Below are 23,845 nucleotides of genomic sequence, written 5' to 3' on the forward strand. Positions count from 1 at the left end.
GCAGTAAGTCATGCACACATGATGGACACAGCACAGCTGAAGGCACTTGACATGCATTACTGGAAAATGAAAAAAATCTGGTGCACAAAGAAACAATAAAGATCTAACAGAAAGGCAAAATACAGGAAAACACTCTCACAGACCAGTATTTTCAGAGAGTTTATTTATAGAATTGTTTTTTCTATTTGGCACACAGTTGGAAAATGAGAATACAATTTGGTGGGACAACAGGAAAAGTGCCGACATGTTGCTGGCCCTTTGGGGAGAAAAAAAAAGAAATGTGAATTACAAATAAGGAACAATCAGGGTTGAAAACAATATTATCTGAAAGTGAGCTCTATCATCTGTAGACAATAAAAAGCACAAAAGACTTATAACTTTGAGACACTGGGATAATGTTTCTAAGTCCTCTAGTAACATAGACTGAAATAAGCCACCAGAGGCATTTTAACACAACCCAGGTTGTTTGCTCTTTTGGCAGAAGCTGATATTTTCAGAACTTAGCTTAGTTGACTTTTCATGTTTTATCTGGCTTGTTTTTGCTCAAATTGAATTCAGTGGGAATGCTGCTACTGACCAACAAAATCAGGCCTTCCACAGAAAGCCAATGAAGCCTCTTTCATACGTAATGAAGCTTTGCACCCAGAGGAACAGCAATGCTGAATGCTTGTAACAGCACACCAAAAACTTGAATTCTTCCCTTCCATTTTAAGACAGTTTAACTTCACTCTACTCTATTTGCATGTTTTCTGCATGTTCAGTACCACCAATCACGTGAATCTCTCTTCGAGAAGCCTTTATTTTGTTGGCGACTATCACACTTCTGGTATGATCAGCACCTTATATGGTGGTGCCAAACATTAACAGCTTCAGGATAAACTAGATAATTTGCTGCTGTGGCTCTCATTCTTAGTATATTTTCATCTCTGATCTCTCATTTTTCTTGTCCACATGGACTAAGAAAGGACAAAGGATCAGAAAGGAACAGAAAGAGGGAAAAGTGGTTGCTAATTGCTTGTTCCAGAGGGAGCCTAAAAAAAAAATTGAATGAGCGCTTCTGAAACTTTCAGAATGGCTGAAAGAGCTGGTGCAACATCTGAAAACCATGAGGCATAAGGCTTTAACAGCTTCTCAGTACAACCCATGAGTGGCATGACGTGCTTGTGGGGTGGGAAAACACTCGCAGCAGCCGCCAACGCTTCATTATAAGAGCTGCCATAAAGGTGTGCTTCAAAAGTGAAACAGTCTTTGAGTCCTCAGTTACCACAGTCTTGTCTCAGTGAGTTAGATTACAGTGAAGTGGATATAGCACAGTTAACATTGAGGATGGCAGGTCAGAAGATAGATGATGAATATTTTGTCAAAGGCAGATTTGTAATTGTTCATGTGAAAGGATCTAAATGTCTACAAGGTATGGAATAAAAAGCTTGGTGTGAATGGCTTGGCAGAAAGCCATCCACCCAGGCTCTCCTTGGTTAGAGGTAGTCTCACCTGCCGCCATCCTGCTTGAGCTTAAAATCCCTCAGGCATTTATCTATAATCCATTACCTCTTAACTGTATGGCTATCTAACCCCTGAAGGACAAGAGAAATGAAACTATCAATGTAATTTGAATCAAGAAATAGAAACAATATTTCCTGTTACAATTTCTCTAACATAGCCATCTCCTTCTTTTCTCTCCACTTCTCTAGCTTACTTTAGAAAACAGATCCATGAAGGGGTTGGGCATAACTGGGAAGACAATAGCCTACAAAAGCAGTTTTGCCATCAGAGAAACTGCAACTGGAACGATATCCATGAGACCATGAAGCAGTCAGCCTCTGCTGGCATAACACTGACAAGGCCCAGCACAACACTCAGCCACTTCTCATTGCCCTGTTCTTGAGGGATGCAGACTTCTTGTTTTACAGTGTTAAACCACTATACAGCATTGCACTGCTGCTGTACAACTCAAACAGGTAACAGGATGATACAGAGATATTGGGATACAGTTGTTTACAAACAAAAAAGCAGAGATAAACTCCACTGCTGACTCCTCTCCATGCCCCTGTGTTCTCCAATCACTGGGCATTAAAAAATACCTTCTCGCATCTGAAGTCAATTAGAAAATCCATTCACTCTAATGACCACACAGTAAAATCAGATATATGAAACATTACTATGTGAGTTTGCAGCTACACCCATATGGTTAATTCACCACCTGAGTAAGCCATCTCTGCTAAATATTTTCATCACTATTATGTGCTCTGTAGTTCAGAACAAACAGCTCTTAAGTCCATCTGTAAAAGTCTGGGAAGCAAGTTAAACTCAAAACCAGCTAATTACAATATTCAAATCTTATTTGTGTTCAACTATTTAGAAAACATTCATTAAGAAATGAAAGTTAGGACTCCTGGTACGGTATAGGGTATCACCTACGCTACCATCTCCTCTTATTAGCAGAGTGAAAAAGAAAATATTGTACGTACAGCTTTAGAATAATTTCACTTGCAATTACCTTAATCATAATAGCCAGTCAAAAAATGCACCACCGGAAAATGAATGCTAAACAAGTACATCCTTTTCCCTTGTTTGGGGCTAGAATGATACCATTAATTTTTTTTTTAATTACAGTTTCTAGAAGAGACATACTTTTGTAGGACCCACCTACAATGCACAGTTGTTTTAAGTAGCATCCCTAAAAATAGTATGGCAGTTTTAAGTAGAAAAAGCTAGAACATAAGGAACAACATTCTAGCCCAGCAGCAAGACATGGGTACAGTGTGATTTCCTACTACTCTGGGCACAAGCTTAACCCACACCCATGCAGCTGAGACCAAACCAATATCGGAGCCAGAACAGCAAAACATATTAGAAGGGAGTGTAAATACAATAAAAGAAACAGAATATACTGAGTGTTAACGCTATACAAATATGGAAGTGCACTCGCACTTGTGCACTGAGCAAGCACTTTTGAATACTTGCTGGTCCACCCAAGAGCTGCATTTATTGTAAAATGACACCAGAAACTAACATTTGCCACCTGCTTACTTATTTTCATACAAAAGCAGCTCCTCTTTAAACTAGACTGGGAGACCTCAAACATCATCTTAGATATTAGCTGCAGGAAAGCTGCATGAGTTCAGACTCTACCAGAAGTAATTAACTAGGCACCTCACTCTCACCTTTTCTTCAATTTCACAAGTGAGACTGGGCTAATAAATATCCACTGTGAAAGGTACTGAACACTATGATATATGACAACAAAGCAATTTAGGAAACAAATGGATCCTAACAAGCACACATCTTCCTAACAGAAGACGAGGCATTTTAGCCAGCACATGGGAAGAAGGAAAGGAGGGCTGAAACTTTCCTTCCTAAGGAAAAATAATTTAGGCAAATACTTCTGTTCACTGCTCTATACCTTCAACTAAGATGTATGTAAGCCCTTGAACAATACAAAACATTACCTTATTTTTTATTTCTCATACAGAAGCTAAGTTTGATCACAGCTTATGCAAGGAAGGGATGGAATCATACCCAAAATAAAAGCAGCCACATTTTCACTAAGTAAGTTCACACATGATTTCAACTTGAATCCAAACTCACAACCTGCCACAGACTTTGTCTTAATTGCCTATTTAAATACTGTGCATTCAACCTCTCTGACAGAATTCGGTTTTCATACTAGGCTAACTATGGCTATTTCTCATATTTAAATTTTAATCCATGTTCTTTAACTAATAAACAAGAGAATTGCATTTTAAAAATTATGCTTTAACTCATTTAAATTGGCCTTAAGGAAAAAAAAAAAAAATCTGCAGCTTTGTAAAGTATTAAAGACTTGATAAATATAGGGATTTTTTTTATTCTTCATTGAGGTTTGGAAGCTGAACAAGTTTTTGCAAATCAATCAGTCCTGCTTTAAAAAGGGGATATTCACTTATTTCTCACAGCATATAATAGTTTATTTAATTTTAAAATTGGAAGTCAAGTTGCTTCATCTGTTATCTACACGTGTAAAAGCTATTTTCAAACAGCAGCAATAGTGTCAATTTTGGAAAGTTATCTAAAAAACTACCCGTACCAAAAGGCTAGCAGGACAATATTTCAGCCTACTTTGCCAGTAAGTTACAAAATAAAAGTCTGTATCTCTAGCTATGCAACATCTGAGAAGGCCTTTTGGAAATGTGAATGTTAGCTATAAGTTAAGAGGTATCTTGACATGCTCCACTACCGACATAAGCAGGAAAGCCTCTTTTTAATCAAAACAGCAGTATGATGAAAGAAGTTAAAATGAAAGAAGAATTTGGTTTGATCAGCCAAAGCTTATACTGAATAAACTTTGCACAGAAAGCATTCGTATTAACTAAGAATTCTAGCTTCCTTGAGGAGAGATGGGAAGCTTGCTTACTGCTAATTCGAATAAAAGGTAGATGTTAACATTCTGAAACCCTTCAGGGGGTGCAGAGAACAATAATATAGATTGTCAAGTGAATATATGCAGAACAGAACATGGGCCTTTTGATGACTTGTTGTACTTCTAAAATACGCAGACTTCTGCCTGCAAAAATGTACTAAAGAAGGTTTTTTGGTAAAAGTTTTTCAGACCTTGCTGTACTTCAAGTGCCACATGTTCTTCAAACTTGCTTAAACAGATTCAAGTTCAAATGGCCTTTATGTAAATTTCCACAAACCAAGTAACCACAAGCTTTCTGGGACAGCTTTCTGCAGAAAAGAGTGCACCTTAACCTAAAATACTGTAGTTATTTCTGGGGTTGTAAAAATATTGCTGGTTTGTATCTCATGTTGTAAATAGAAACAACCAATTAACCTACTATTTCTGTTAAACTCATTCCATATGACTGTCCAGTGGAAAAAAATCCAAACAAACAAGAAAGCAAGTACTGAAAGAAGAGGCTGCTTCTATAGGCACAAACACCAAATGATGAGCACGTCCTACATTAGAGAAAAATCTAGCATGCACCTTCACTACTGTACGCAGAAATCAGTAACAAGAAGTAACTGTTAAAAACCATACAAGGAAACATTGCCTTCCTTTAAAAAGGTACAGAGAAATAATTACACTGATTAATAACACTGATATTCACAACCTATCTGAACTAAATTGTTTTACATCTTCAGGAAAAAAAGTCAAAATAGTACAGAACATTTCTTTTTTTTTCTCTCTTAAAAACAGGAGCACCACACTATCAAAGATAAACTGTTGATGCATATAAATTTATGTCAACCTTCTTGTGCTTTCTGTTCAGGGAATATAGAATCCAGGGTCATATTTCCTGCTAAATTGTCTGCAGAGTTATCAGATGCCTATGCAAATCAACTTTTCCCTACCTAATTCATTATGGAGTTGCTACAGCTACAGTAATAGGATGTAAAAAGTTCCAAGAAATTCCCGTGAGAACTAACCAGGTTATTTTATGAATAAATTTTGACTTTTCTTTAGTTCACCTACGTTCACAATATATACTGTAAATGCACCTTGAGTATGAAAAACTGCAGGAAAACAGTCTGAGAAAAATAAAAACACGGAAACTGAGAAGTGAGGCAAATCAGTCCCTTTCCTACTTCTGATTATTGTTTTATTCTTTTTCAAATACCGCCACTGAAGAAACCCAATGCACAATACAGTCCCCAAACCCACACCAAGCTCCTTTGCTTTGCTGTGCATCTCTCCCAGCAGGTTTTCACATCTGCTTCTTCAGACAGAGCATTTGGAGGCCACAAAAGCACAATTCATGCTTCTCCATCGGTCAAGTTTATTTGTGTGATGTTTTTTCCAGATCTGGAAGTTTTTCAATTAGTGCTTTATGGTTCATGTTGATACTGGCTATAAGTCCTCCCTCGTTGCCATCTGAGCCAGTGTAACTAATTTCTTCACCGGTCAGGGTAGTCATATGGCCACCCAATGCTCTCAACACTGCATTTCCAGCACATATGTCCCACTTCTTAATGTAGGTGACATGGATATAGATGTCAGCTTCTTCTTGATTCTTATCAGCTACGTCAAGGAGAGCCAACACTTTATAACCTAGAAGAATTAAGCAGAAGTAAAAAAAAATTAAACCATATTTTCCTGTTAATTGCAAAGGACAAAGCCATTAGCAAGTGCTATAATATGCACATGCAAGATTTAGAAAAGTAACATCATTAAGTAGCAAAAAAAATAGTAACATCACCATCATGTCATCCATTATAATGGCAGAAGCACCAATACATTTTGTCTGCCCTCTGACCTGTAGATAAAGTTTTAAAAAGGAACACCTCCCACTCCTTGACTTCTCCACTGCACCCTAAATAAAGCCCTGGGTATTTGAGACATTATCTTTAGACAGACTTTACCAATGGGCTACACAGACTGAGCTACAGACACTTAAAGAGAACAAGACTAGATAATCAAATATAGTTTTGCTCTTACTTTCACTGACTCAGTCTCTGTATTATGCCTTTTTCTTCCTGGCTTTTTGTTACAGTAGAAGGAGGATGCAAATATCACTCTAATAAAGCAACTCAGCACAGGACATTCCCCTTTACCAAAGATTACACAGCACAAAGTCATGCTCAAAACAGTATTATTATTTTTATGGTATTTGTTCAATCAATATCCTTGTTTCATTAAACAACTCCTTTCTTTATCTTCTTATACAGAGTCAAGCCCTGGAGAAGACCTGCTATAATCACTTTCACTTCCTTTATCATAAGAAAACTCATTTAGATTCACTGCAAGAACTTATGCAAAACCTTCTTAACTTCAATCTGTAAGAGAGCTCTAGCTCTCCATGATAAAAAGACAGAAAGATACGTTTGTGTAAAATTCAAATTTTGCATTGCTTTTCTGAGACTTTAAAACAGCTGTTGCTTCACACTATACCTCACACATCTGCATTCTGTTAGTAACTTGCATGAGGATATTGTGTAAGGTTACAAAAAGTAAACTAAAACCTCTCTGGGCTGCATATGAGGCAGATAAGAATGGACTTCAGCAGCACCAGTTTTCTCCTTGATGTAAATGCAATAAATAATACCAAAATTGAATGGCTTTTTCTTAAAACATTGTTTAATTAAATGTACTGCTAGTTAACTAACAGCCAATATATTCTTTTCCATGATTCTGTATTTTGTCACACAACCCTCTATCCCCTACAGAGGCAACAGTGCTTAGTTTCATTAATACACTAAATTGTGAACAGCCTGAAGCCTGAATTGAGTTTACATGTACATTTCTCTACAGAGGAGATACCGTTTCCCTCTTGTCAAGTCCTTGCTTTTAGGGATGCGAAGATGAGTAAGAGGAAAAAGGGGAGATGCCCCAGTTATATCCTTTAATAACAGCTATCCTGTTAAATCATTCAGAAGCAATACAATGGATAGGATGCTTAAGGAACCAAACCTGCTCCACCAGCGGGGATTATCACAGTCTTATTTCCAAATGTCTGCTGTGCAACCTGCTCAACTTTTCCTGCATGGGAGCGGGATACAATAATCCTTGGAGTTTTCTCATTGTAGGAGGAACGAGCTTTTACATTTGACCCACCATCCACCATTGCCCATGCTACAAGAGAAACATAAATCCTGTCACGATTTACAAAAGGCAATCTCTGTTAAATATAAAGAAAAAAGGATACTTATCTAAGAAAATGGAACTGACTCCTGTGACTTAATTTCCCTCCACGCTGTAAAATAGAAAGTTAGGGCTGACAGAAGAAAAGGGTGCACGCCTACCTGTCCACACAAGCAAAGAGAAGAGAAAAAGAAATAGCTTCCCCCTCTCACACGCACTTTTATGCATATGGCATTATCCCATGCCTGACTATTCCTGTCCCAAAAACACAGAGTAAGAGAGAAAAATTCCAACTAGCAATACTTGGAATTTGCAGTTGGAAAGCCACCAAAGTTAAAAGGATGGCTCCGAGTCAGAAATAGATTCAATATTTCCTCAAACAACTTTTTTAGAAGAACAAAAAGACTCACTACCCTTCAGAGGAGATAGCAAAAACGTTACTGAGTCACTTTGTTCAGAAGAATAGTAAAGCTAAGGAAGGAAATAGCTCACGAGAATAGTAATACTAAGGAAAACATCCAGTGGTGTGTTTTGGATGGCTGGATTTAAAATACACAATCTCTAACTTGTTTCATGACGAAGTTCAAAGACAACCTTCGTTGATGGCATCCTCTAACCACCAATTTAACGTTTACTTAGCAGACTAAACAGCAATTTAATCTCAACAGAGGGCCAGATTGTATGGCAACAGACTAATAGACTGAATTATGCATAATAACAATTACTGCTTTTTATTTGTGTGGTAGTATTAAGAACAATCCTACTCACAACACATTGGTATTGTCAGCTTAAATAAATACTCTTCACAGAGTGACAGAATTCAATGCATCTCATCTGACACAGTGTCTGAACATTTTACACTTTACTATTGTTAAAGGAAAAAAATTCTCAAAATTACAGTGCTAAGATGCTGATCTTTAGAAAAATATGTTCAAAAAAACCCAAGATTCTTAAAGCATACTGGAATATATGACATATTTTAATAACTGGAAGTTAAGTTCATATTTAAAGACAGCACAATATTTAGCACAAAATACTAGGCAAAAAAACCAGAACAAATTAAAAAAACAACCACAACAACATTAATTCAGCCTTAGTTTCTGTGCCAGATGTACCGCATAACTTCACAACTCTAGAGGTCAGTATTGCCTAAGAGAAAAAGAGGAACAGAAATTCTTGCTTCAAATATATAGTATGTAAGACACGAGTGCTAAAACTACTTTGAAGCTTTCAGAAGTGCATACACATTGCCAAACTTGCAGCCATCCTCACTGATACATCATTAATAATAAAGTACTAATTAGTCCAGAGCTGTGGCGTTAAAAACATGTCAGAATCAATAAGGCTATGCTAGACAGTCTTGCCTGTTACATAAAAACAGTTGTCACTAAGATCTTCAATTTTTTGCTACTTACAATGAATAAATGCCAGCTTCTGGATATAATATCACAAACTTAAGTGCTTCTGCTGAATGAGCGAAGTACTCCTCTGCTAGAGGCTAACAGCACACAAGACTGGTCAGTATGCATAACTTTCACTTTCTTTGGTTTGCAATAGGCACTGTGATTGAAGGTATCTTACTTTTTAAACATATTTTCAGTTCGTTTGTTTTAAATGCATCATTTATGTTACGCAAAGGTAGCATTTTGCTTTGCAGTTTTATAGCACAAAACAAATTTGCAGCTCTAATTCAGAGAACAGCAGCACTTTTTTGCTCCAGGTACTATTTTCTCATTTATACCTACAGATGTTCTCTCAGACATCATATTTTAATTAACACTATAACTGAAGAGACTGGAAATAAGTGAAGGCATACGGGTACCTGTATATGCTGAGAACGGCTTGTGTATCACTCCTATTACTGGTTTACCATTTACAGCCACGCAAACCATTGTTGTTACGTACTGTCGAAGATCCTCTGTGGGCAAAATGAGAAAGTGAGCAAGTTTACAGCCAGATGCCAGGAACACAAAAAGACAGCAGACAAGACGTACAGAAATGTTTTTCTTCCAAGACTAGTCTACACTCTGCCTGTTAGTATTTAACTGTCATATTTTCAGATGACTGTGCAGTTTTCAAGACTCCAAAGTCATTTAGGATTCCAGCACTTCTTCCTGTTCAGTCAGTGTAACCTAGATCTACTAGATCTACTGCTAGCAGCTCTGCCTTATGCAGCAAGAATTTTCGTAGAAATCCGTACCTCTTTTCTTTTCTCTGTCTCATCTCCTATCCTTTATTGGTTCAAAGCTGATAATTCAAATACCACCTGAAAAGTTATTGTATCAATGGAATATTTGCAAAAAATCCCCGTTTTTCTTTGTCCTGCAGTATTTATCAGCAAGAATTTTAGTTGGGTTGCCTTGAGGTGCTTAAGTAACATAACATTTGAAAGAGGGGAAGACAGATGTGTGCATGCTTTTTTGAAAATACGGTAACAGTTTTTTAAGTCAAGTTAAATAAGATACTCATTTAACATTCCATTTGAATAAACATGCAACAACAGAATCACAGAATCACAGAATAACCAGGTTGGAAGAGACCCACCGGATCATCGAGTCCAACCGTTCCCATCAAACACTAAACCATATCCCTCAGCACCTCATCCACCCGTGCCTTAAACACCTCCAGGGAAGGGGAATCAACCACCTCCCTGGGCAGCCTGTTCCAGTGCAAAATGACCCTTTCTGTAAAGAATTTTTTCCTAACGTCTAGCCTAAACCTCCCCTGGCGGAGCTTGAGGCCATTCCCTCTTGTCCTGTCCCCTGTCACTTGGAAGAAGAGGCCAGCTCCCTCCTCTCCACAACCTCCTTTCAGAGAGCAATGAGTTCACCCCTCAGCCTCCTCTTCTCCAGGCTAAACAACCCCAGCTCTCTCAGCCGCTCCTCATAAGGCCTGTAACGTTCTGAGATATTTAGTGTTGCCACAGTAACAACTGAAATAAAGAAATGTGCAATTCCAGCAGAATCCATAAAGGACAGTTACCACTTACTTTAGCAATTACTTAGCTGCAAGGACTGCCAAAGTAATTTCAGAGTTGGTATATATAAAAGTAAATGCTCCAGTCTGATTACTATAGAGATTTCATTATGCGCTTCATTCAATTAAATCACACTAGCTTTGACATGACACATTTTAACAAGAGATGCCATTTTAAATACTTACTATTTGTCTCCAGTATAAAAGGCAGACATTAGAATTACACACATGATTTGTCAACAAGATACCTGTGTATTCTTGTGTAGCATCTAATGGATCAATCCAGACAGTAACACTTTCTGCTGGAACTTCTTTAGGCTGTATTTTTTGTTTTATTTCTTCAGGAATACTGCGATCCCAAGAGACTGTCTCCTGATCAGCTGTATCAACACGTTCTTCAGAGTTTATCTATAATAAGACAACAAAAGCAGTTACATGAATTAATGAGATACAGTAACTGTGGTGCTCTGGAAAATTATAGGTTTGCTTTTATCTTTTTTTTCCCCCCCCTCCCTTCACCTCCATCTAGAAGTGCATGAATTAGTCACTTTTAGCAACTTTGAAGCTATTACCACTATGAGAGAAGCAATGGAAAAACCACAATTCAGAATTTTACTGTGAACCACAGCACAGCTGGACATTGCTTCTTCCTCTTGAATTTTCTCATAGTATGAGCTGCAGGTTTTTTAAGTCAAAAGTTAAATGCTCTTGCCTCAAAGACTACAAGAAGAACACTTGACTTTGGATAATCATGCAGTATACAGGTATAGTAGGGGTCTAATATTACATTTTTACAGATCAGTAGATGCAGATCAAAATATACAGATATTTCACCAAAAAATATTTTGAAGACTGTGGTATGACTTGGAGGAGTAGGAATCCCAATATACATTCCTGCTTCCAGCAGTGAGTTATAACTAGCTATTTAAGCAGTTCAAAGCAGACCTAAGAAGGCACATAGAGACAATTTATAAACAGAAGTCAAAGGTCACATTTAAGTTTACTATTACTTACTGCCTAGCCTAATGAATTTTATTCTGCACCAAAGGACATTTCAGTGTGGTGAACTGAGTTTGGTCCCATAGCAGAGCACACAATCCCAATCTGTTAGATGAAAAAGAGTCCTGCAAAACCCAATACAATGACATTATGACTGCAGTAGCAAGATATTTTTGGATCATAAGGAATGCAGTTATCACAAAAAAAACCACCCCAAAACAAATCAAAACATATGTAATGACCTCTCACATTACAAAACATCACATAGCCTGGCAGGAAGAATTCCTGAGGAAATACAGATCAATCTGTCTTAACCCACCCATACCAATTTATGACCACTGCAAACATGGTTTATAGGAGAGCTGTAATGTAACTGGACATAAGAAGTGACAACAAGAATTTAGAAAAAATTCATCTCATTCACTTTTACCACCCCAATTCTATTAGGAGACTAGTATTTCTCTTCTCCTTCTACTGCCAATAAAAAGGAAACCATTGTGCCTCTCAAGCTTCAGCCTGTGTGAACCCTTCAGAGACATACTCTCCTAATTACACAGTAGGAGGGTGATGCTCACGGTTTAGATGTGCCACTTTGAAGTCCGAAGTGGAGTGTAACCAATTTGGACTTTTAGGACATCATATATTATTAGCTTTTATAGTCTTGCTAACTTAAGAGGTGGCTTCCTTTAAGATAACTCTAAAGGTATGCCAAACTGACTAGCTCTGACGTTCAGTCAAGGCAAAATATTAGGTGCATATGGGATGCAATGTCTCTGCAACCTAGAGCCATCGATTTCCCTCTACTTGCTACAGATGGAGTTGTACCTGCTAGCCGCCAGATATCAGAATTTGAGCTAGGACAGATAAAACCCTTCTGACTAAATCAAGTTGATATTGCAGATGTTGCAGCCAAGTAACGCTGAAGATAATTAAAATAAATGATCAAACTACGTTTGAATGTTAAAGACTCTGTATCAGCAAGATTTTTACATAATTCATATGACAATAAAGGACATCACACTGTAACAGATTATTAGCAATGGGTGAAGGGCCACCTACTCCAAGAGAATTCAAAGAAAAGAAAGCAAGCACAACTGCGTCAACTCCAGCCATACATCACAGCTGTCTTCTCACGTAAAACCAGTATTTGATGCACTGTATGCCAAACACAATCCTTGAAGTTGCCGTGACATTTACAAATTAAACATCTGTCACTGTACAATAAACCTGGTGATTGTTTTCCCTTAGGGAAAACAGTCCTGTGAAGTCAAGATGACTAGTTCCACAGACTTGGCAGCCTCAACACAGCCCCTGGGCAGTTTAAGTTTCACTATAGCGTATTACATGTTTCCTCAACAGAAGGAAGAGGCCTCTAAAAACCTAAAGGGTTGGAACCAATCCTCAAAAGGAAGAATATCTTGTTAAACCTGTTGTTACAGTGCAACAAAATGAAAAGACTGAAATGATATTAACAGTATTGTTTTCAAAGAAAGACCTCCTACTCGTTCAAGTTTTGTAGCAGTGGCCATGATATTGTAGCATTTATAATGCTTGTGAAGCTGTGAGTAATCTGCCAGAAAAAAGGAAAGAAGAGGAAAAAAGGTAATAGTGATGAGGTTGCACCTAATGTAGGGGGGAAGGTGGGGGGGAAATTAAAGGAAAAAAAAAGAAAAATCAACTCTTCTATTTCTATGACCATTTGCTCTGTAGCCCTGGCTGAATACTCCAGAAGTCAAGGTCCAAACAGATATTAATAGCCATTACACTGCATGGAGTTATTAAATTTATTTATTGTTTAGAACCAACATTATAGGTTTTGCAAGACATAATTGCCTGAGAGAGGACTAGCCCTTAATACTAGGAACCTACCTTTTTTTTTTTTTTTCCTCTTGTTAAAAAAAATAAAATAAAATCACAAGAACATACATGGAGAACATGTCTTTGTTAATACCACATTCCTTTCCTACTTGTCATTCTTATTTGCTGGGAGCCTCTAGAGGCCACAACTTTACATTTCAAGCTTTTCAGTAGTGATATGGATACACAGTTGACTGCATTCCCAAGTCTTCACTCAGACAATCACAATGGCAACTGTTTCAGACAACAAAGCTTGTTCCAGCAAGACACTCCAAGACAATTAAACTGCTATTAGTGTACATAATTATAAGGTTTGCATGCTTGCTATCACATATATATATATATATCTCCACCTTCTCCTAAGAGTCAGATTTAGATAGCAATCCATCATACCATCACAGATGCCAGCATCAGAGGTTCAATGGCAACATCAGGATCAGCACACAGTATGCCTTCTGGAACACTCAGGCATTTCCAGCCTGTGGAAAACCATTGCACAGAAAACACTTTCCTTCAGCATGTTAGTGATTGGAATACAGGTGTGGTCAGGGATATGGTGAGCAACTCAGGAATGTACTACAAATGTGGATAAATGCAGTGCTCTGACCTAACAGCCAACAGTCCCAACCTTGTAAAGACTTCAGGAAGCCTCAGAGTGGCTCACTGTCCTGTGTTGGGTTACTCCCTACAAGCAGATCATTATGTCTTTGTGGCAGCTCCTCTAACAAACCTACTTGAATATTAGCTACCTGTCTGTGGCAAAGAGAACAAACTGAGGCTTTTTCCTAGATTAAGAAAGTAGAACACAGCTGTAATTTGCCTTTGAATTCACCTGTTAAAGATAAACTAAACTGAAAAATATATGCTAAAGAAATTTACCAGAAGTTTCTGTTCAAATATATAATTTTTTTTTTTTAAATAAACATCAGTACACAAAAAAGCAATGTTTTTCTTAGAAAGTGTCTGCTGGTATGTGAATTTTACATAAATGTATTACTCCCTCTCCTTCCCCACATCCTTACCCATCCCAATACTCATTATGTATTTTAACATGCAAATAATTCAATATGCTGAAAACAAATGAGGTAGCACTCTCCATTCCTGAGAGTGTCAATATCCCCATCTGGTAATAAACTCCTCCCAAATACAAATCTCAGCACTCTTACTAAAACAGAAAACAAAATGAGTACACCACAAATGCTATACCACCTGTATTACAAAGAATAAATTCTAACTCTGCTACTCAAGGCAAAAAAATCACAACCCTCCCCTCCTTCCCCCCCCCCCACCCACCCCCCACCCGCCCCCAAGTTTAGGTAACAACAAAAGACAATATTCACTTGTCCAAATACCACTATAAGGGTATTTCAGGTATTATACTTCAAGAACAGAGACTGGAATAGGTTTCCCAGAGAGGTGGTGGATGCCTCATCCCAGGAAACATTCAGTGTCCCGCTGCAGTGGTCTCTGAGCTACCTGATCTCATTGAAGATGTCCCCTGCTCATTGCAGGGGGTTGAACTAGACAACCTTTAAAGGTCCCTTCCAACTTGCACCACTCTATGATTCTGTGATTCAATAGTTAGTTCTATTGATTTGAATGGGACCATGAAAATGAAAAGCCTGGAGGCCCAGACAGAAGTGTGCACTGGGAACATTAGTAAAACATTAATAGATTTTTTACGTTGTTTTTTGGTTTTATTAAGGCACTAACTCTGCATGGTATACTCAGCAACTTCTTTGGCAATTATGCAATATAAGTTCTACAGATTTCCAAGATTCAAACTTATTTTCACCATTTGTATTCATGTGACAAAAGACTGAGGAAAGCAGAAGAGAGACAGAAATAAATAAGTAAATGCAATCAATAAACCAACAATGATTCTGATACCTTCTTACTAGCTGACTGAGAGATGTCTCCTGTGGGCAGTGGAAGATATTTTACCACTATATGCACCCACTAGACTAATGCCCAGAGCAACCAGCAATAGGATACATACAACAAGGTACCCTGAAAGGCGTACAGGCCTATTAAATGGCTGCATGGGACTCTGCTCAATTTGCTGTTATTTGACTGTGCTTCAGAGATGTCACAAATTGGGGGAGAACAGTTCAATCAGCAGCCTTTGGGCTTTCGCCTGCTTGCAGACCAAGCCTCGCCCTTGACCTTCCAACCACTGCTGTCACGCTGCTCCAAAGAGCAATGAGACCTTACAGCCACTGTACTACAAGTCAGACAGACTTTTACATTTATTTGTTCAGCTTCTCTCTGTTTTTTTTCTCCCTCAAATGTATCAGAGGTGAAAGCTGTCTCATCTTCTCACAGCATATGTACATACACAAAGTCTGTGAAGGAATCGGATGCCAAAACCTCTGAATGTAAACACCCACTCAACAAGTCAGGACATATAAATATGTACAACAGAAGAACACTCTCCAGGAGATGAAGAAGCAAGGTGAAAGCACTGTATTTCCAATATCTAAGGAAAGGATGTAACTTATCCAGGTTACAAAACAGGGCTCCAGAATCTGCTACAGAAGGAAGGACCCTGCACTCACACCAACACTTAGCTCACCTGCAACCAAAGATCCCTCCTTTCCAACTTCTGAATTTGGCGGTGGCAAGTAGTTTTCTCTATGAACAAAAGCTGCTTCCTGAAAGCTTATATTCCTTGACATTAAACATAATGTAAACTCAGAAATCAAAATATCACTTCCTTTTCAAGTTTAAAATGCCTTTAAGCTTTAAACAATTTGAACAGTAGCCTTGCCAGCATAGTAAAAAAAATAATCTAATTTTACCCCACACACTGTCATTTTTGAAGCCAGATGCTTCCTTTTGAAAGTATATTTGTATATAAATGTGTAAGGTATCAAAAATGAACTAACATATAAAATAATAAAAGGTAAAAAAATACTGGTTTCATGTCATCATCCATTTGAAACAAAAAAAATCCAAATACTTCTATAATAAATATCATGACACAGATAAAGGAGGTATGCATTTTTCAAGGCACAGAAATCCAGATAGAGAGAAGTTCCAGAGTCTCCCTTACCATCAACTACATATTCATTTATTTTAATGACAACAATAAGTCACTTCATGTGGGGACAAACTAACCAGATGTACAAAATATATGGACAAGTCTCAGTGCCAAAAAGCTCGATTAGTGCTTATCAAAACTTTTTTTTGTAGTTTTGGTCATTAAGCCAGCAGGAAGCAGACTGAAACAAACAGGTTTTCACGTCAGATGAAAACTCTGCTTCTACTGATTTATAATGCATATAAGTAGGTGAAAAACAAAAATAGAACAGAAGAAATCAGCATGGATCACAAAATTCAGCATCCACCACTAATCTGTAGAAACAACTAGATTTTAAAATAAGTAAATGGAATAAAGCCACTCGCTCCTTAGCTCACAAGTTGTTTCAGTAGATGGCAAAATTCTCTGCTACAATTCTGTACAGATTCAAGTCTAGCAAAGAAAAAGGGATGAGGTGCTTGTCACAAGAATTGCAACACTACTTTTCATTTTAAGAAAACACCCAAGTAAAGCCAGATTAGATGTCTACCAATAAATAACACTGAGAAAACATTTGCTATGTTACCAAGCAACTCAAACCCCCAGATGTTCAGGTGACAGACTAAACACTGCCCTCCCTCCCTCCCCCCCCCCGCCTCTGCCACACACACACACACACACAAGCCAAATGAACTACTAGTAATTACATCTGAAAGATAATCACAAAATTCATTACCATAAAGTTAAGGTTTTAATATCATTTTAGGTAGAGAGCACCATCATAACTCACCCTGCATCATTTAAAACCCATGTTAAGAGATACATCTCCAGACGATACCTATTACTGATATTTCATATCAACATCCACTCTTCCTGCTTTACTTCGAAGCCTGTTGGCAGTTGCTAGGATCAGCCAGGTTAGGAGAACACTAATTTTGCCAAAAACCCTAAGACCTGAAGATGCTGTTATCCCAACATGAAGAGACAAATTACTGAACCTATTCAGCGAAGCACTAAAATCCTTCTGAAGTTTAAGTAGCATTTTTTTTTAAATCCTACTTCTGTAACATATCTGTCTTTCCCACAGAATCTGTATCAGATGCAAGCCATGCCATCTCAGATGAAATTCCGGTTTTCCAAGTATGATAGCTGCCACTGTGATCAGAAGTCCATAAAAAGAGCAGGTTTAAACCTAGAGAGAACTTCAGGCAGCTTGAAAAAACCTTGAGAGCTTCAAGATAATAATCTTCAAAAAGTGGAATTAATTTGAAAGAAAATCTCATTAAAAGTAAAAATGACATGTTCTTAAATTTCCACTTCCAAGATTGATGTCCAATTCCACCATTATCATGGACAAACTTGAAATGAGGTATTTATCATCTGTCTTGACTGGGAAAGAGAACTTTTGCATCTGGGGCAGTAGCAACACTGATAAAAAGAACCTTGAAGAAACAGACTTAATTTCCACCACAATCACAATACAAAAAAAAAAAAAAAAGAAACAAAGGATATTTCTCTAGTCAGTAATTACATGAAAAAAGATGACATACAGCTGATGCAACTATAGAACACAAATCAAAGAAAAAGAGTATAGGGCAGAATTCTTTCTGTCAAATAAGACTGAAGTTTACATCCTGCAAGTATAACGCAAAGTGCAGAAGCAAGATAGAAGAATTGTGTTGGTCACTTCAAAATTGGCTTTTTTTCACAGTTGGAGGACAGAGGGACTTTGGCCAAAGGGCTACTTTAAGGAACGCATCTTCCTCAGGCAGTCACTCCTGCCTTTGTAAGCCAGTAGGGCTGCTCCCTTCAGACCTGCTGATGTAAGCTGTTGGTAGGGCCATAACATGAAATGAACCAGGATATTCCTGTATTATCTTTATTTTACATTTTTACCTTGGACAAGGTAATCAAGACACTGACCTCTGGACAGGCAGCATTAGAAATAAGGAAGACAACGAAGTGAAGCCTCTGTATCACAAGATCATTTCTCCAAACAAAGCAGCTCTTCTGGGCAGAAGATACCACTGTTTCAGGCCAGCCTCTAACTGGATTTGGAAACACTGCTTCCTCAGCCCATTCCCCACTTCAGGCGCAGGGCTGGCTCAAGCATCTCCTCAGTCCGTTAACCTGATTCCCATTCCAGCTGTCCTTATCACACCACCACTGTGCTAGCTCAAGGAATAAATGGGTCTGCATGGAGACCCAAACAGGAAAACAGTGAAGTAACCCAGAAAAGATATATAAGTAGACACAAAAATGAAAAGGAGCGGAGGTGATGATTATAACTGGATCAGAGCTCTAACTTTTTCTCAGTTTGACAAACAAAGGGATGACGACAACACACTGGTAGTACAAGAACAGTAAACACCTCAAGCCTTTAATTTCAATTGAGAATTTAAACAACAGAAACCACTAAACATATTTTAATATTAAATGTATTTTAAAATCAAATGCATAAGTATACTTCGCAGAATATTCATTGCTGTGATCAGACCACACTGGGTAATCCTTGAGGCAGAAATAACTGACTTGCCTCTCCCTCCCCTATCTTTTTCTCACATCTATATCTGAGGGGTGTAGCAATAATATTCAATACATCCCACCTATGACACAGTGATAGAATAGAATTGATGTGCTCCTCTTCGGTTTTACCTAACTAGCTGTCAGAAGTCTTGATGACACAAATGCACCTATTTATATCAAACAGAGCAAGTGATGTAAGCAGTGGAGTTCCTCTTCCTCTGCAGAGACAATACCTTTACTTAAATGAAAAGACAAAGGCAAAAGATATTCTGTGGTTCTTTTTCCTCTCTTCCTCCACAGCAGCACAATACAGGGAATTCAAGGCTGCTCACTGACTTAGGTTTTTCAGTCAAAAGACTTCTCCCCCTAGTTATAGTTAAACATTGGAAAGCCATAGCTATTCCTGGAGGATAATCAAAGGATCATCTCCTTTGCATTACAGGCATACTTTGGCACCCAGCTTTTGTGCTGGTTTGTTTCTTTCCCTGGCTGCAGGGCACCAATTTAAATCTTAAGGTACCCCGTTAGGCTTAAGGACTCCATGACGCAAGTAAATCAGCATTTTTCATTAGTTTACTTTTAGAATTATTTCAGTTTTTGTTTGACAGCTTTGTTAGCAGCATCTTCTCTAGTAAGAAGAAGAGTGGTTTTATTTGACTTCAGTTATGCTTTTTATTCTGGAGCATCCCTCTATACATGGGAATAAAGCTAGACATATGAAGTATGATGTTTCTTACAAAGTGCAGTCTTATACTGCCTCACATGAAAGGCGTCTCAGGAAATCCTCATGTTCACACTAAAACTGCAGCAGGTTTGCTCTATGAAATAATAATAGTTTTAGATGTGCTGTGCTGAAGGTACCCATGAAGGATTTGCAGACTGAGATTAGAACTTGTCTTCCCACCCAAGAATTGCATAGTGCCACACGTATGAAAACCTAATTTTTTTATATTCATACCTCGTTTATCCAAACCAAAATGTCTTCATCATAGCATAGAATTTAAGAGACAGTACGTCTTAACAAATACCCGCTAAGCTGTCTATACTGATAAGTGCTGCATGAGACAAGCTATTATTATCCAGATCACGTACAGAATACTAAATATCCCAGAGCTGATCAGTCAGATTGAATAACGAGATCAGCTGAAAGACTGGAGCATGGCTAGGAAGAGTTTGACCACTCAAGCTCAATCAGTCTAAGGGGAAGGGGGAGAGAGAAGACAATGAGGAGATGACATATGCCTGATTTTTTTCCTCAGTTCCACAGGTGTACACACACATTTTTGCCTCCATACTGTGTTTGAGAACACATCCGCGCTCTAGAAAGTACCACCTATTTTTAAAGACTAGCAGCACAAGTCAGCTGTAAGGAAAATAAAAAGGAGCACCAAAGTTTTCTAAAGTAGATGTTCAAAGTTAATTCCCTCTGACAGGAAGAAACTTAAGTCACTGTCCCTGCTATGCATCCCAGGCACTGGAGCAGAGTTTACACGTGTGACCATCAACATGGAACAGGCAATACAGTGAACTGAGCTCTTCAAGCACAAACCAAACCTCCAGCCTTCTCTAGAAGCACAGACAACTCGTATAGAAACTAATGAAGGTCCTCCATGCGTGCAGGAAGGACAAGTGTACACGTTTGAGGCAGCAATACAAGTATGCTGTAATGCCAAGCACTGTGAGGACACTGAACAGCAAAAGAGAACAGGGGACAATACTTCTTCCTTTAATGCAGGGCCTGTGAAGATGCTTTGCCATTGGCAGACAATCCAATAATCTTCAGAACATAACCTTCTAATCTTCCTCTACAGAAAGATTATATATAAAGTTTATTTCAGATATTAAAGGATTTGGTGTTTCCTTTAGATTTCATATTCAATGGGTTCTCTACTACAGTTTAAAAAAGCAAGATAAAACAGAAGAGAAACGACACTCACCACCACTGCCCCGAGGAACTTCCAGACCAGCCACTGAAAACTCAGAGTAGTAACTGATCTTAAATGAAAAAAATAAACTTAACTAAACTAATTTTTCACTCAAATTGTCCAGGAAAGGCATGCAATCATGACCTCTGAAATCCAAATTTGGAGTTTCCTATCAGTTTCAAATGACTGTAAAAACCTAAGGAATTTAATACCGAGAGACTGAAGAGAAAATCCCATTTACCAAAGCAAAAGTGGAAACAAAGCTGGCAACAACCAAAAAGCCTCAAAGTGTGGTTCTGGTTTCAGTGCTACCTCATGCGTCAAACACAGATTTCGGAGGCAAATGAGAACAGAGGGAGGTGTACACCTCTGAAAGAAAAGTAAATTCATCTTGGCTACATATGCACTGACCCATAACGTGACACAGCTGTTAGCTTATCTGCTGCCCCAAAGTCACGAGAGGGAAAACTCAAGTATTGTAGCACAATGTTCCTAAACCTCAAATTCTCCTCAGTCCTGGCTCTCCCTATAACTTAATGGAGGAAGGACAATTACAGAAAATAACAGCATTACTAATCTCAGCATCATATGCACATGCAGAATTGGTGCTATTAAGTTACCTTTACTCTTAATGAGAGAAAGCACTGACAAGGTTTAGACTCAGTGGTTCTCCCCCACCATATCCATATCATTTCAAACTTAGAGTTCACCTTGCACAACTTTGTAGATCCATGATCCAACTCCTTCCCCTGCAGCCCAACCACTAGGCAAAGAAGCATGAGGTGGCACTGCCACAAAACCAGGAAGAAGGGATAGAAAAATGCAAATTGAGGGAAACGCATCCCATGGGTGGTTACAAAACGGAGCAGTAACATGCGTCTCCAGGCCAAGTTTTCACCTCAGGCCTCTAACAAGCAGCCAAGCTTCAGAGCTCCACACTGGGAGGGAGAGCTCGCAACAGCCACCTGCTCCCTGGGGAGGGAGCCCAGCACCCACCGTGCCCACAGCAGCTCCCCCACATCACAGAAGGGAGCCCAGCGCCTACCTGCACAGCGGGGATGTGCCTGCAACAACCACCCGCTCCCTGGGGAGGGAGCCTGGCACCCACCTGCACAGTTGGGATGTGCCCACAGGGAGCCCATTGGCCATCCGCAAGGTGGGGACATGCCCGCAGCAGCTCCCCTGCCTCAAACGAGGGAGGCCAGCAGCCACCTGAGCCCACCTGCCCTACAGGAAGGAACCCAGCACCCACCTGCAGGTACCCGCAGCAGGTACCTGATCCCCGGGGAGGGAGCCCAGCACCCACCTGCATGGCAGAGACGTGCTCCTATCAGCCGCCCACTCCCCCCAGCCTCGTGGAAGGAGGCCAGCACACACCTGAACCCACCTGATCCTCAGCCTTACAGGAGGGAGCCCAGCACCCACCTGCACGGCAGGGACAAGCCCGCAGGGAGCCCAGCACCTCATATGAGGGAGACCAGCACCCACCTGAGCCCACCTGCCTTATAGGAAGGAGCCTGGCACCCACTTGCATGGCAGAGATGTGACCGCAGCAGCTCCCCTGCCTCATACAAGGGAGCCCAGCACCCACTTGAGCCCACCTGCTCCCCCCTACCTTATAGTAAGGAGCACAGCACCCCTCTGCATGGTGGGGACATACATGTATCAGCCACCCACTCTCTCCAGCCTCATGGGAGGGAGCATAGCACCCACCTGAGCCCATCAGCTCCCTCCTGCCTTGTAGGAAAGAGGCCAGCACCCACCTGCATGGCAGGGATGTGCCCACAGCAGCTCCCCCACCTCATACGAGGGAGGCCAGCACCCACCTGCACGGTGGGGGAAAGCCCGTATCAGCCACCCACTCTCTCCAGCCTCATGGGAGGGAGCCCAGCACCCACCTGCTCCCTTCTGCCTTGTAGGCAGAAGGCCAGCATCCACCTGCACGGCAGGGATATGCCCGTAGCAGCTCCCCCACCTCAGCCCAGTACTCACCTGAGCCCACCTGCTCCCCCCGTATTATAGGAGGGGGCCAGCACCCACCCGTATGGCAGGGACAAGCCCGCAGGGAGCCCGGCACCCACCTGCACGGCAGGGACAAGCCCGTATCAGCCACCCACTCCCCCCAGCCTCATGGGAGGGAGCCCAGCACCCACCTGAGCCCACCTGCTCCCTCCTGCCTTGTAGGCGGGAGCCCGGCACCCACCGCACGGCGGGGACGTGCCCGCAGCAGCTCCCCCGCCTCCGCCCGGTACCCCCCGAGCCCATCCGCTCCCCCGACCTGCCAGGAGGGGCCCGGCACCCACCTGCACGGCGGGGAAGGCGCTCTTGAGCAGGTAGAACATCTTGCGGTTGGAGAGGAGGTCGCCGCTCGTGAGCTGCTCGTCGGCCCCCTCCCGCGTCTTGCCCTTGGCCTTGGCGTTGAGGACGTTCCCCTCGCGGACCCGCCTCACCTCCTCGCCGCCCCGCGCCGCCGCCAGCACGGACACGGCCAGCAGCTCCCGCAGGTCCACGGCGCCGCCGGGCGCGCCGGCCGCCGGCTCGCTCAGCACGAAGAAGGCGAAGCGGCCGGCCAGGAAGCCGGAGTAGAGGTGGTAGAGGACGCCGAGCCCCAGCAAGCAGAACACGGCCACGCCGAGCGGCGAGAGGCGGATGCCCATGGGGGCCATGGCTGCGGCGCGGCGGGGCGCTCACCGCCGCCCCATGGCGCTGCCCGACCCGGCTCCGCGGCGGGGCCGGCGCCCAGGCAGCCCCGTCTGTATCCGGGTCAGCCGGGGGCGGGGCTCGCGCCGCGCGTCCCGGGGCGCCGCGGGGTGGGGGGGGGGGGGCGAGGGAACGGGGGTCCGGGGGCAGGCGGGGGGAGATGGGACTGTTTAGCCTCGAGAAGAGGGGGCCGAGGGGTGGCTGTATCGCTCTCTACAACTGCCTGAAAGGGGGTTGTAGAGAGCAGGGAGCTGGCCTCTTCTCCCAAGTGGCAGGGGA

General features: G+C 40.9%; 1 protein-coding gene across 1 annotated transcript; it reads right to left on the bottom strand.

The window, feature by feature from the left end:
- Positions 1–146: 146 nt before the first annotated feature.
- On the bottom strand, positions 147–23,595 carry BPNT2 (3'(2'), 5'-bisphosphate nucleotidase 2). Its single transcript, XM_069854139.1, has 5 exons — positions 23,170–23,595; positions 10,786–10,945; positions 9,384–9,479; positions 7,391–7,552; positions 147–6,031 (listed from the first exon to the last, which is right to left on the bottom strand). The coding sequence occupies exons 1-5, from the start codon at positions 23,530–23,532 to the stop codon at positions 5,760–5,762; spliced, it is 1,053 nt and encodes a 350-aa protein (XP_069710240.1). The 5' UTR covers positions 23,533–23,595; the 3' UTR covers positions 147–5,759.
- Between the last annotated feature and the right edge of the window lie 250 nt (positions 23,596–23,845).

This window comes from Phaenicophaeus curvirostris, chromosome 3, assembly GCF_032191515.1.
Source record: "Phaenicophaeus curvirostris isolate KB17595 chromosome 3, BPBGC_Pcur_1.0, whole genome shotgun sequence".
Taxonomy (NCBI): domain Eukaryota; kingdom Metazoa; phylum Chordata; class Aves; order Cuculiformes; family Cuculidae; genus Phaenicophaeus; species Phaenicophaeus curvirostris.